The 14,991-nt window shown below is 38.9% G+C and overlaps 1 protein-coding gene across 1 annotated transcript in view; it reads left to right on the plus strand.

Annotated features, from left to right (window-relative positions):
• Positions 1–14,991, plus strand: part of JMY (junction mediating and regulatory protein, p53 cofactor) — an 81,483-nt gene that overhangs the window by 57,189 nt on the left and 9,303 nt on the right. Inside the window, exons 7-10 of the mRNA XM_027552945.1 lie at positions 2,615–2,701; positions 9,753–9,848; positions 11,003–11,600; positions 12,620–12,930. Coding sequence (XP_027408746.1) covers positions 2,615–2,701; positions 9,753–9,848; positions 11,003–11,600; positions 12,620–12,927 — 1,089 coding nt within the window. The 3' untranslated portion in view covers positions 12,928–12,930. The remainder of the gene's footprint in view (positions 1–2,614; positions 2,702–9,752; positions 9,849–11,002; positions 11,601–12,619; positions 12,931–14,991) is intronic.

Below are 14,991 nucleotides of genomic sequence, written 5' to 3' on the forward strand. Positions count from 1 at the left end.
GAATCAAGATTGCCGGGAGAAATATCAATAACCGCAGATATGCATATGACACCACTCTTATGGCAGAAAGTGAAGAAGAACTAAAGAGCCTTTTGATGAGAGTGAAAGAGGAGAGTGGAAAAGTTGGCTTAAAACTCAGCATTCAGAAAACCAAGATCATGGCATCTGGTCCCATCACCTCATGGGAAATAGATGGGGAAACAGTAGAAACAGTGTCATACTTTATTTTTTTGGCTCCAAAATCACTGCAGATGGTGACTGTAGCCATGAAATTAAAAGATGCTTTTTCCTTGAAAGAAAAGCTATGACCAACCTAAACAGCATATTAAAAAGCAGAGATATTACTTTGCCAACAAAAGTCCATCTAGTCACAGCTGTGGTTTTTCCAGTAGTCATGTATGGATGTGAGAGTTGGACTATAAAGAAAGCTGAGCATCAAAGAATTGATCCTTTTGCGCTGTGGTGTTGGAGAAGACTCTTGAGAGTTCCTGGGACTGCAAGGAGATCCAACCAGTCCATCCTAAAGGAAATCAGTCCTGAATATTCATTGGAAGGACTGATGCTGAAGCTGAAACTCCAACACTTTGGTCACCTGATGGGAAAAACTGACTGATCTGAAAAGACCCTGATGCTGGGAAAGATTGAAGGCAGGAGGAGAAGGGGATGACAGAGGATAAGATGGTTGGATAGCATCACCTACTCTATGAACTTGAGTTTGAATAAGCCCCAGGAGTTGGTGATGGACAGGGAAGCATAGCATACTGCAGTCCATGGGGTTGCAAAGAGTTGGACACAACTAAGTGACTGAACTGAACTGATAAAAGTGTGTACCAATTTAATGTATAGTTTTCATTCTTATATTAACTAAATCTGAGGTAGGGAAACTTAGCCGTATAGATTCTGCACATTTAAACTTAGTCTCTTATCTGCTGTGAGTGATCACACCATATAGTCAGAGGTCTCCAAACGGTCTTGTTCCCTGCCCTCCCCTTTCCTTGCCCCCAGACCCCCAAGTTCAACAGCTGAGGTGACAGAACTGCAGGGGAAAGGAGGAGTGACAGAAGGCTGGCAAAAGAGGAAATTAGAAACACTGTTTTGAAAAGAAAGATGAACCACACATACTGTACAACAGATCAAGATGACTCTCTATGTAGCAACACCCCACATTCCTTGCCTGCATATCAGCATTCCCAGGGTCACAGGCTCCCCGGTCAATCTGGCATCCATGATAGAATTCCACACCCAGGGGTAGTTCTTTTGCTACAAGTAAATCACACCCTGCCTGTCCTCTTAAAAGAACAAAGATGATCTCTGGCTGTCCCATGAGGACTTGAGGTCTGTCCTTTGTGATTGAACTTTTCAGGAAGAATAAATAGAAACAACATTGTTCTTTTATATCTTAATTCTCCCGGTAGCCAAAAAGCATTCTCATACTTGAACATTCCCTTATCCTATTTGCTGTAACTATTTATTTCACTGCAAAAATGTTAGTGATACTTACTATGAGGTATTGCTTTGGATCCTGCCGGAGTTACTGGGCAAACGATGGCATATGCAACATATCACCTTTCTAAAATAAAAATAAATAATTTTGAAACACACCTGAGCTCTGTTCTAGATAAGGAATTATAGACTTGTATCCTCGTTATAACCAAGGGAACTAAGTCTGCCCAAGGAAAGTGGCTAGTATGGCTCAGAGATAGAATTCTATCCAAGGTCTGTGTGACTTGGAAGCCTGAGCCATTGTATCACTACGTCATGTCACTTTCCCCTGTGGAGATTGCCTTGGAGAGGTTCATTTCATGATCAATACTTTTTAGGCAATATAGTTAACCCAGTGTGGGTTGAAGATAGGAAAGTGATAAAACAATTGCTTTAAAATATAGCTTCCTGGCTTGAAAGATTACTCATATATGACTTAATGAGGTTAGAAGAGTGATCTTTTGGTATAACTTTGAAAGTGTTGGAAATTAATGTTAACCTTTGTATCTCTATAGGACCAGAGAAAATGAAGACAGCCTGGTACTACTGGAAAGATGCCAGATAATAGGATAGTGCATTATTTTGTAAAGAGCACGTATCTCTTATTTAATATATTTTCATGTGATTAGATTTAGCATATCTGTATTATACTTTCTTATCTTTAAGGTCTCTTTTTAGCTTTGAAATCTACCTATGCCCAGAAGATTCAGATTTCATGATAGTGTTTAAACCAATCCAAGCAAAATCATGTTATTTAATTCATCAGAGAGCACTTAAGAAACAGTTTAAGAGTTATATATCCATTTTTGTTCGGACTATTTTAAAGAGTATAATAATACTTAGAATCTTATGGCCTAAATCTTCATATTTGAAAGAGGCTTTTAAGATTCCTACATACCCTTCCACTCTACCATGGCCATTCCTCCTCTTCCAAAAAAAAGGAGAAATCAGGAATTCTGTAGTTTAATAAACACGTCTTTTAAGATACTAATTTATGCTGGTTTATGCTGCTTCATTATTCCAGGTGAGAAACCAGAGGTGGCTTACTTGATATTTTATTGTGTAGGTATATGTTAAGATTAAATTTTAATTTATTCACTTGTATTAAAAAACACATTTCATGTATTTTTAGGAAATTTGTATTGCAAAACACAATGAAAAATTCCAACAGCGCCTTCGGAGTGAAGATGAATATAGAACCCACCACACAGTACAACTAGTAAGTTTGCATTCTGGAAAACTTAGAATAAAACTTTGAATTTTATATATCTCAAAGTGAATAAAATCTATAGAGATTAAGAAAATGTTACAGGTAGATGGGAGCATTAGTGGGAAAATTGGTTCCAGGATACCTGCCCTGCCCGCATCCCTCAGTCCCCCAGATCTCTAGATGCTCCAGTCCTTTATTTAAGATAGCATAGTAGTTACATGTAACCTGCACACATCCTCCCCTATTCTTCATCTCTAGATAACTTATAATACCTTATACAGTGTAAATGTGATGTAACTAGTTGCCAGTGGGCAAATTCTTTGAAATCTGCTTTTTGGAACCTTCTGTGTGTGTTTTTTTTTTTTACCTGCCTGCATATTTTCAATCCAAGGATGTTTGAATCCAAGGATGTGGAACCCACAGATTCAGAGGGCCAATTATGTATATACTTCATTATAGCACAGTTTCCCCTACCAGTAAAATCCCACACAAGAGTGTTACATTTGTTACAGTCTGAATCAACATTGACATCATTACCACCCAGAGTCCATACTTTATCCTTAGTGCTTGTCCATTCTGTTGGTTTTGCCAAATATATGATATGAATCCACCATTACAGTATTGAATAACGTATTCACTGAATGTGTTCACTGCCCTAAAAATTCCCTGTGCTCCACCTCTTCATACCCCTCTTTCCACAAACTCCTGGCAACCACTGATCTTTTTGTTTTGCCTTTTGCCAGAACATTTAATTGGAACCACACACTTATGTAGCTTTTCATATTTGCTTATTTAACTTGTAATTCGCACTTAAGGTCCCTCTGTGTTATTTGCAGGGCACTGCAGCTTATCTCTTAGCACTGAATAATACTCCATTGCCTGCATGTACCACAGTGTATTTGTCCATTCACCTACTGAAGACGCCTTCCTTCCACATTTTGACAGTCAGGAGTAAAGCTGATAACGGGGGAATGGTTATGTGTGTACATTAAATTTTCAGCTCTTTTGAGTAAATCGTAAAGAGTATGATGGGATCTTACAGGAAAAGTATGCTTACCTTGTAGTGAACTGCCAAACGGTCTTCCAAAGTGCCTATCCCATTTTACATTCTCACTAGCAGTGAATAGAGTTCCTTTTACTCCACATCCCCACCAGCATTTAGTGTTGTCAGTGTTTTGGATTTTAGCCATTGTAGTGACTATGTAGTGATACCTCATAGCTGCTTTTAGTTCGAATTTCCCTAATTGTATGATATTGGGCATGTTCTCACATGGCTTATCTGCCATCTGTACCTCTTCTTTAGTAAGTGTTACTTTTTCATTTTTAATTAGGTTATTTGTTTTCTTCAGGATAATATCCCCTTTCAGATATATCTATTGAAAATACTTTAGTTAATATTTGTGAAGAGTGTAGGGCTAAATTGTCTCCCCCCTCCCCATTTTCTTCTTTTTTAAATGTGGATGGTTAGTTGCTCTAGCACCATTTGCTGATAAGACTGCAGTTATTCCATGGAATTTTCTTTGCTCCTTTAAGGATATGTTGATTATATTTATTTGTGCTCTCTATTCTGTTCCATTGATCTAGATTTTTTTGCCTCCAAACAGACTTTAAGAGCTGAGATTTTGATTAAGATAGCACTGAATGTATAGCTCAAGATGGGAATAGTTGAAATATTAACAGTAGAGAGTCTTCCTATACATGAACAGAGAATCTTTTTATTTAGTTTTTCTTTGATTTCTTTTATAAGAGTTATAGTTATATAACTACATATATATGGGCTTAAAGAAAGGAAAATCACTAGTAGGGAAAACCACTAGACTATTCAGGTATGATGTAAATCAAATCCCTTACGATTATACAGTGGAAGTGACAAATAGATTCAAGGGATTAGATCTGATAGACACTATGGATGGAGGTTGGTGACATTGTACAGGAGGCAGTGATCAAGACTGTCCCCAAGAAAAAGAAATGTAAAAAGGCAAAATGGTTGTCTGACGAAGCCTTACAAATAGCTGAGAAAAGAAGAGAAACGAAAGGCAAAGAAGAAAAGAAAGATATACCCATTTGAATGCAGAGTTCCAAGGAATAGCAAGGAGAGATAAGAAAGCCTTCCTCCCTGATCAATGCAAAGAAATAAGAAGAAAACAATAGAATGGGAAAGACAGAGATCTCTTCAAGAAAATTAGAGATACCAAGGGAACATTTCATGCAAAAATGGGCACAATAAAGAACAGAAATGGTATGGACCTAACAGAAGCAGAAGATATTAAGAAGAGGTAGCAAGAATGCACAGAAGAACTATACAAAAAAATATCTTCATGACCCAGATAATCACGATGGTGTGATCATTCACCTAGAGCCAGACATCCTAGAGTCTGAAGTCAAGTGGGCCTTAGGAAGCATCACTACAAACAAAGCTAGTGGAGGTGATGGAATTCCAGTTGAGCCATTTCAAATCCTTAAAGATGATGCTGCACTCAATATGCCAGCAAATTTGGAAAACTCAGCAGTGGCCACAGAACTGGAAAAGATAGGTCAGTTTTCATTCCAATTCCAAAGAAAGGCAATGCCAAAGAATGTTCAGACTACTGCACAATTACACTCATCTCACATGCTAGCAAAGTAATGGTCAAAATTCTGCCAGCCAGTCTTCAACAGTATGTGAACTGTGAACTTCCAGATGTTCCAGGTGGATTTAGAAGAGGCAGAGGAATCAGAGATCAAATTGCCAGCATCCATTGGATTATTGAAAAAGTGAGAGAGTTCCAGGAAAAACATCTACTTCTGTTTTATTGATTACACCAAAGCCTTTGACTGTGTGGATCACAACAAACTGGAAAATTCTTAAAGGGATGGGAATACGAGACCACCTTACCTGCCTCCAGGGAAACCTGTATGCAGGTCAAGAAGCACCAGTTAGAAACACATGGAACAACGGACTGGTTCAAAATTAGACAAGGAGTACGTCAAGGCTGTATATTGTCACTCTGTTTATTTAACTTGTATGCAGAGTACATCATGCAAAATGCCAGGCTGGATAAAGCGTAAGCTGGACTCAAGATTGCCGGGAGAAATATCAATAACCTCAGATATGCATATGACACCACCCTTATGGCAGAAAGTGAAGAGGAACTGAAGAGCCTCCTGATGAAAGTGAAGGAGGAGAGTGAAAAGCTGGCTTAAAACTCAGCATTCAGAAAACTAAGATCATGGCATCCAGTCCCATCACTTCATGGCAAATAGATGTGAAAACAATGGAAACAGTGACAGATTTTATTTTCTTGGGCTCCAAAATCACTGCAGATGGTGACTGTAGCCATGTAATTAAAAGACACTTGCTCCTTAGACAAAAAGCTATGACCAACCTAGACAGCATATTAAAAAGCAGAGACATTACTTTGCTGACAAAGGTCCATATAGCCAAAGCTATGGTTTTCCCAGGAGTCATGTATGGATGTGAGAGCTGGACCATAAAGAAGGCTGAATGCCAAAGAATTGATCCTTTCAAACTGAGGTGTTGGAGAAAACACCTGAGAGTTCCTTGAGGTGTTGAAAAAGACTGTTGAGAGTCCCTCGGACTGTAAGGAGATCAAACCATTCATTTCTAAAGGAAATCAGTCCTGAACATTCATTGGAAGGATTCATGCTGAAGCTCCAATACTTTGGCCACCTGTTGGGAAGAACTGACTCATTGGAAAAGACCCTGATACGCGAAAGATTGAAGTGGGGAGGAGAGAGGGATGACAGAGGATGAGATGGTTGGATGGCATCACCGACGCGATGGACATGAGTTTGAGTAGGCTCTGGGAGTTGGTGATGGTCGGGGAAGCCTGGCGTGCTGCAGTCCATGGGGTCGCAAAGAGTTGGACACAACTGAGCGACTGAACTGAATGTAAATAGTGCTGTAGGTATAATAGAAAAGGTTTTTTATTCCAGCAGTTCATTACTGTTTTATTAGAAAGCAGTTGGCTAATTGGCTTTTATACTAGGTTAGCCTGATTTGTGGAGAAGGCAATGGCACCCCACTCCAGTACTCTTGCCTGGAAAATCCCATGGACGGAGGAGCTTGGTAGGCTGCAGTCTATGGGGTCACAAAGAATTGGACATAACTGAGCGACTTCACTTACTTTCATGCATTGGAGAAGGAAATGGCAACCCACTCCAGTGTTCTTGCCTGGAGAATCCCAGGGACGGGGGGGCCTGGTGGGCTGCCGTCTATGGGGTCGTGCAGAGTCGGATACAACTGAAGTGACTTAGCAGCAGCAGCAGCCTAATTTGTGGTCAACCCAATATGTCGACCCTATATCCTACAATTTTCCTATTTTTATTTCTAGTCACATTTTTTTTGGTTCTTCTTTCAGATTTTCTATATATACAGTCATGTCATATGCAAATAAAGGCAATTTAGTTCTTTTGAGTGCAATCCGTATACCTTTTATTTATTTTTCTTGTTGCATTCAGTAGGATTTCCAGTGTGGTATTGAAAGGAGTGGTGAGAGATTTGTCTTTTCCTGCTCTGTTAACAAGAAAGCTTCTAATTTGTTGTGATTGAATGATGTTAGCTGCTGCTGTAGGGTTTTGATGTTATCCCTCAAGCTCATTATGGCACACAGCTAAAACTCTTGAGTTTAAAACATAAAAAGTAACCAAACTACCCATAAGCTGTAAAATAATCTTAAATTAACAGAAAATTTATTGTATTTTTATTTTTCATTACTGTTTTCATGGGTCAAGAGCTGCTTTGTAAGGAAAGTCAGACTATGGGCCAGCTAAAGAATTCAGTGAATAAGAATGCCTCCTGTTATCACTATTGGCACCTACACTGTCTGCTTATTATTAGATTCCACACTCAGAATGGGTTTCTTATTACATGAAGATTGTGGATTCTGATAAAATGCCAATACTTCTGTGAATGGAGTAGCTAATTAGCTTCTTAGAATGAATGAGTGTCCGATCCTTTCTCAAATAATTTTATGTGGCAAAGATGAGTAAAAACGAGGAAATTGATATTTGGGGAAATCTCAAAGATAAATGTCATCTGCCTCATGTTAGTAATTTTGCCTACTACTGACTTTGGGTGGAATACCTCATTGTAGGAGAAAGAATCCACCTTTCTTTAACATGCAAAGCTAGAGGATAATGAAAGTTGGCTTAGATCAAATCTAATTTTAAACCACCTTTGTCAATCTACAGAGGCATACACACACACGTGTATAGCTCATAAGTTTTAACTTTCATGAGATGAACATATGCATGCAACCAGCACCCAGGTTGACACAGTGTTAACAGAAACTCAGAGCTCCTTGTGTCACTATCTAATAAGTATCCTCTACCTACCCCCAAAAGGGTCAACTGAGTGATTAATACACACCACTTCCCGCCCAAAGGGTAGATTATCTTCATTAAATGACTTGCCAGTAGCTAGCAAGGGGTGGAAATAGGGGGTGATATTCAACCCAGGCCTGTTGGTTTCAGTCGCAGTAATACTGTGCTCTATGAAAAGTCCATATAAACCCATTAGTTCATACCTGAACATGTCTGAAACTTTGCATTTGGGGTCTTTTAGATAATAGTAAAATCTGACTCGATATATCTGCTAACAGACCAGCAATATGATTGACCAGTATTATTTCTGAATTTCAACTATTTCTGAAACTCCAACTATTTGTTTATTATGTTTAGAGATGCAGATTCACAGTTTGAAATGCTGAGTATCTTTTAGATAACCTCTCAAGTACTAAGCGCTGTATGCATTAGATCGTACCCTCTAAGTACAGAAAACTCTGTTCATCACTGAGACAAGGCCTTAGAAGACCCTTTGTCCCCAAGAGTTCTGTGGCCTGTATCCCAGTGTAGGAAGGTACATGCCCACTCCCATTCCAGGTGGTTACCACATGTGCATATTAGAGTTTTTCATTCCTTCCTTCTGCTGGCTTAGGTTTGTAAATGGAACTGAATACAGAGTAGGGGTGAGGAGTTGGAATAAGTTCTTGTCTCACTGTGTCCCTGAGTCACTTTGGGCTTTCCTCTCTAAAGAAGAGAATCTGCATGGGATCTTTATTTCTTTTAATAAACTCAAGTCATATCTTTTCAAATTTTCCAATCTGGAAACCTTAAGCATTATATATGGCAATCTGGACTGCCTGACTTAACCTACCAATAAATGGCTTTTGCGAACTCTCCCAGTGAGAGCCCTCTAAAGGGAAAGGGTCTTCTTGACCTGCCATAAGAAGAGATGGAAGAATGTTCATCTTTACTCACCCTTGCCCCACCCTAATCATGAGTCCAGAGGCTGATTTCTATACAAAGGATCCAAGCCACCTAAGCAGGAGATAAAAGCAGTCTCTGTCATGTGTGATAATGCGCCCCTCTGGGGAAGTGGTTGGCTGTAGTAGCGCTCTTCAGTGCATTCCATCAGTGAGAGCCACGTATCTGTCACTTACTTGACCTTCAGTAGTGAGGCTGTCAGAAACACTCCTTCTAGTCTTTAACCTCCTGCCAAGAATTCCACTTTCTTTCCTCTAGGAAGAGGAATTCATGTTTAACTTGACCAACATTGGGTGGATGATAGTGTATCCCCAGTTTGGGATTAGGGAATGGGAAGGGGGAAAAATGAATGAGATACTAAGACACAGATTTGTAGCAGGAGGAACAGGTTCAGTAATAGTAGACATTATCTGCAGAACACCAGGCTTAACCTATATATAACATCTAAATTACTAAGTAGTTATTTTTTATTTTTAACGTCAACTATTAATATTGGAGTTAGCAGAACATAGCAGCTAAAGCTAGAACCGCAAATGTGAAATATTTTTCAGTTCAGAGAAAATATTATTTTACTTTGCAGAGTAAACATCTTTTAATTGGTATTACATGCAGAAAGTGAAACAGTTTCATTTCTATTAAAGCTAACAGTGTTTCATGCCACAAAACATTGCTTAACATAGCATTCTTTGGAGTAATACAGCATTTATATTGAGAGAACTCTCCTTTTTTTTCTATTAATGGTAAAATACAGTGGGACACATCATAATGGAATTACTATTTTTTTTTTAACCAGAAAAGAGATAAATTACATGATGAAGAAGAAAGAAAAAGTGCCTGGGTTAGCCAAGAAAGACAGAAAACACTGGATAGACTTCGAAATTTTAAACAGGTAGTAAAAGTGTGGTCAGTTTATTATTGTTCATTGCTTTTTAAACAGCTACATATATACTCCTATTGTAACGTCTCTTTTATGAGAAAAACTTGATTTTCCTTTTGTTATTTAGAAAACAATTACAGTCATGGCAGTCTTGGTTACCATTTCAGTGGTATAAGAGGAATAGTCTGGATTCCTCTTGAGTTTAATAAAAGTTAGCTAGTAACTAACCATCCATTTCAAGCATCAACTTGTTATTAATTCTGTGCACATCAGCCTGTGGTAATAATCTGACCAGTGGGAGAATTAGAAGATGGATCAGCATACATGAGAAATGCTTTAGAGCTCTGTTGCCAAGCTAACTGTGACTCCAGACACGGACACTACCGCAGCCAAGCATTTCCTAGGAATGTGCTTAAACTCAGTAGTTTTAGTTCTTAGCAGCTACTCAAGAGCCTTACTTCTCCTCTTTATTCTGAAGGATCTCCTTGCAGGAGAAGGAGGCTTTTGATCAAGTGAAAGAGTCAGGTGGGAATGGGGTCCTTAACAAAGGGATAAGCCTTGTATTAAGAAAATGTTGTTTACCAAATGCATTATGGCTATGTTTTACATAGTAAAAAGATTGGAGCTCTGTGTACCAGTACTCCTAACAAATTTTATCATTTTCTTTTTTTTTTAGTAGGCTGATTCTCTTGTCATTTTTTTAAATTTTATTGAAGAATAATGGCTTTACAGAATTTTATCATAAAATGCATATATTGTTTTCAGAGCTTTAAAAAAAAATACCACTTAACCATTTAAGAACATTAATGTTTTAATTTTTGTCTGAGCATTTGGAAAATACATGTAAGAAACTAAGAATAGTTTTTTAGCAATAAAATAGCATATATATGTTTGACATCATTTGTTTTGGATTTTACATTGCTAATATTTTTCCAATTAAAGTAGTACTTTTATTACTAAAGGTCTTTTTATAGGGATTTGATAAGCAAATAAGAGTTTAGTGATAATTTTTTGTAAGGTATTACATTTTGATGTTTGTTTTTCTGTATATTTTTCCCTGAAAAATCACAAAAGCTCTAAAATAACACCTTGCATTAGATGGAGAAAATAAACAGTCATTTGTTCATAAATTCTAATCTGACGAGTTATAACTTCTGATTTCTTAGAGATACCCAGGCCAGGTCATACTTAAATCGACTCGATTGCGACTGGCTCACGCAAGAAGAAGAAGTACAGCCAGCCCCGTGTCCTGTGAAGACCAGTGTGACAGCCTGCCAGGAGTGCTACAGGTCGAAGAGAAAAGGGAGGGACTGGACGAAGGAAAGGCCAAGCTCGGGTCATCACAGGCAGCAGACGCCCAGAGCCTCACCCTACCTGAAGGTCATCCATCAGCACAACTTGAAGCCACCTCATCACTTCCCAGCGGCTTTACCGCTGACCTGCCTCCCCCTGTGTCTTGTCCACTGTTAAACACTGTTGACTGCAAAGCAGGCTCCGTCCCAGCGGGGCCGCTCCCACCTCCTCTGCCTCCCACGCCTCCCCCACCTCCCCCACCCCCCCCGCCCCCCCCTCCGCCGCCTTTGCCTGTGGGTCAGGACAGCGCCCCCGAGACCCTGGAGAAAGGCCTGCCCCAGATGGAGGGGAGCGAGAAGAGGATCCCAAAGTCAGCCAGTGCCCCTTCAGCACACCTCTTCGACAGCAGCCAGCTCGTCAGTGCCAGGAAGAAGCTCAGAAAGACGGCTGAAGGCTTGCAGAGGAGGAGAGGTGAGTTAAAAACAGTTCATCTGTTGACTGAGGCATATAGTTAAAGACCATTATTGTCCTCAGACATTACAAAGCTTTAAACATTACATTTTTGAACATTATTTGATAGCAAACAGGTTCTCAAGGTCTCACCTTGGCAGAATTCTTACCAAACCATGTGTGCAGATGGGTGCAGACACGAATAAATGTGGGCCTGCTTGAGCTCTTAGGCATGTTTTTAAAATTTTATCTTTTGACTTGATCTCTTTGGTAACATATTTTAGGTGGTTCCTTTTATGTTAGAATCTGATTTTAAATCTCAGAAATAATAAGAAAATGGAAGCTGTCTGGTCAGAATAACATTGGAAGATTCATTTGGCTACATATTTATTGAGGACCCTGGCATGTTGTTGTATGAAGAAGCAAAGAAGAAAAGGGCATTTCAGATATGCTTCATAAAGCTGTTTTTGAAACAGTGAATAATTTTGACCCTTAAGGAGCTTTAACTTTCATGGAGAGATTACTTTATCTGTGTATTAAATTTTAATCTAAGAGACCATCCTGTAGGATATTTCTTATCATAACCCAAGTAGAATATCATATGTGAAAGTTATTTAAAAAAAGAAATTAATCACCATAATGAGCCAGAATTTAAGTTTCTTTAATTAAATGTACAGTCCAGTCACTGTCTGAATTTAGATTGGATTTTTGTATTATGGAAACCCTTTAGGAGTCTCAACCATAATATTACTAAAGATCACCCTGCTCACAGCTCCCCGTCGGCTCTCTCCTCTCACACAGGAAACAATAGAAGTACTAGTAATGCTTGACATGGAATTTGAGTCTTGGAACTTTTTTTTAAACAAACTTAGATAGTGTCCCCTGTGTTCTGACAAAGTTCTGTCCATGCTCAGTGGTCCCTTCTGTTGATGTGCTTTCAGCTTCCTGGGCTGTCACAGTCCTAAAGGCTTAAAAGTTGTACAGTTGCCAGTCTTAAGCGCAGTCCTAACTAGCTGTTTGTTCTCTTCCATTTTCTAAAGTGAGCTCACCTATGGATGAGGTACTAGCTTCCTTGAAGCGTGGTAGTTTCCATCTGAAAAAGGTTGAACAGCGAACTCTGCCTCCTTTTCCTGATGAAGATGATAGTAATAACATCTTGGCACAAATAAGAAAGGGCGTAAAATTGAAGAAGGTACAGAAGGAAGTCTTGAGAGAATCCTTCACACTTCTGCCTGACACAGACCCTCTAACACGGAGCATCCATGAAGCTCTTAGAAGAATCAAAGAAGCATCCCCTGAATCAGAGGACGAAGAGGAGGCTTTGCCTTGCACAGACTGGGAAAACTAACAAGTAAATGGCCTTACTTTTCTTCAGTAGTGTTCAGTATACAGCTTTTATATTGGATGATGAGCTCTGTCAAATTTCATTGCATCTGAGGGTCATTTTTTACTATATAGGTCTGGATCATAAATTTGTAAACTTTAGGCTTTACTTCTGTAGTTTCCGGAAACATAACAAGAAAAAATGCTTTACAAAGATGTTGCTTTGTAAATGCTGTGTTTTTTTATATCCTGTTCATTAAAACATTTTTTCAGTATAAGCTATAATGCAAGTATAAAAAGGATAGTCTTACTCTAGTAAAGTGATAGTTTTACTCTAGCTTCAAAAAAAAAATAGGAAAAGCTTTTTCTGACTTAGATGTTTCAGTTGCAAACTGTTATGCATATTGAATCTTGATATTTTGTTGGTTTCCCACAAAGGAATCTAATTGCATTGTCTAATTATTTAACTTTCAAGCCTTTAAAGTTTATCATTTATGACATCATAATTACTGCATTATCTATATAAAATTGTATGAATATCTTATTGAGCTACCCCTGTGGCTGTTGGTATTCTCCCAAGGTGATAGAGTTTTCCCCAGTACATTTTAATAAGCTAATTTGTATAGTTATTTAGCACAAATTATGCTAAATATATAGAATTGGTAAAGATAACACAGGGGTTTCCCAGGCGGCACAGTGGCAAAGAATCTACCTGCCATGCAGGAAATGCAGGAGACATGGGTTCAATCCCCAGGTCGGAAAGATCCCCTGGAGTAGGAAATGGCAACACGCTCCAGTATTTCTTGCCTGGAAAAATCCATGGACAGAGGATCGCAGAGTTGGACACGACTGAGTGACTGAGTACACACACACAAAGATAACACATGCTATAAATCAAATAGTATATTGAATTGGTATGACCAAAACTGAAATGCCTGTACAGATATGAAATATGCACGTATATTCTATTAATCATTATGTTATCTTGATGGAATGTTTCTATAGTCTTCACTAAAAAGGGGGAAGTAGGTGAGGTAGAGGAATGAGAAACTTATCCGTAGCACAGTTATTTTACAAATCCCGGTGCCAAATCCTAAGAATTACCAAGAGAGTTTATTAAAAATGTAGATTCATGGCCTTCATTCCCAAACATCCTGTCAGAGTAGTACTGGTACATACGTAGTCATACATCTGGATTTTAAAGACTTACTCCAAAAAAAAAAAGAAACCCCCAAAAAACAGAAACTGTCATTAGTTCTTTAAAAAATATATTGATTAGATGTTGGAAGATACTATTTTGAATATGTCAGAATATTACTAAAAGCAGTTTTATCCTTTTGTGCTGTCAGAAAAATGTTCTGCTTCTCCACTCCCAACTCTGGCCCTCCCTACAAGCACCTGCCCCACTCAGCAGCTTGACAAAAGCATGAAGACTCTGACAAGTGGCCGTGTGTAATCTGAGTGTGTTCTAACCAGCATTTGACAGCAACACTGTCCTGCTGTGGCCATGAGTCTTGGGACTGGTGGCATCCTTTTTTCCCTGTTAGGTGTGGAGGCCTTAATTATTAGTCATGTACTGTTTTTGGATCCCCAAATGATTTTAAGCTCTTTGTGCTTGTATGCTGTGCTTTGTAAAGGAATGTGAACATGTCCACTCATTGTGTGAGTGTGTCTAGAGACTCATATGTGCCTGATTGGGAACCATCCCCACACTGGGTGATTACAAATTGTGTCCCACTTCACAATGCTTGCTACCCATTCCCTTGTCCCTTTTAGCATGTAGCCTCTCTCAATAAGCTGCTAAACCTGTCCAGAAACTACCGTGTTGGTGCACTGATGACATAATCCCACAGTTAGAACTTCACATAAGCACGCATTTCACATATTCAAGTGGCTTGGATGTTATTTACAGCTTTGGGCTGCTAATTACCTTATATCAGGTGTTAAGAATATGTCCATAATGAATTTGTTGTTCAGCTGCTAAGTCATGTCCAACTCTTTATGACTCTGTAGACTGCAGCACACCAGGCTCCTCTGTCCTCCACTATCTCCCAGAGTTTGCTCAGATTCAGATCCATTGAGATAGTGA

The sequence above is a fragment of the Bos indicus x Bos taurus genome, chromosome 10 (genome assembly GCF_003369695.1).
Source record: "Bos indicus x Bos taurus breed Angus x Brahman F1 hybrid chromosome 10, Bos_hybrid_MaternalHap_v2.0, whole genome shotgun sequence".
Lineage (NCBI taxonomy): Eukaryota > Metazoa > Chordata > Mammalia > Artiodactyla > Bovidae > Bos > Bos indicus x Bos taurus.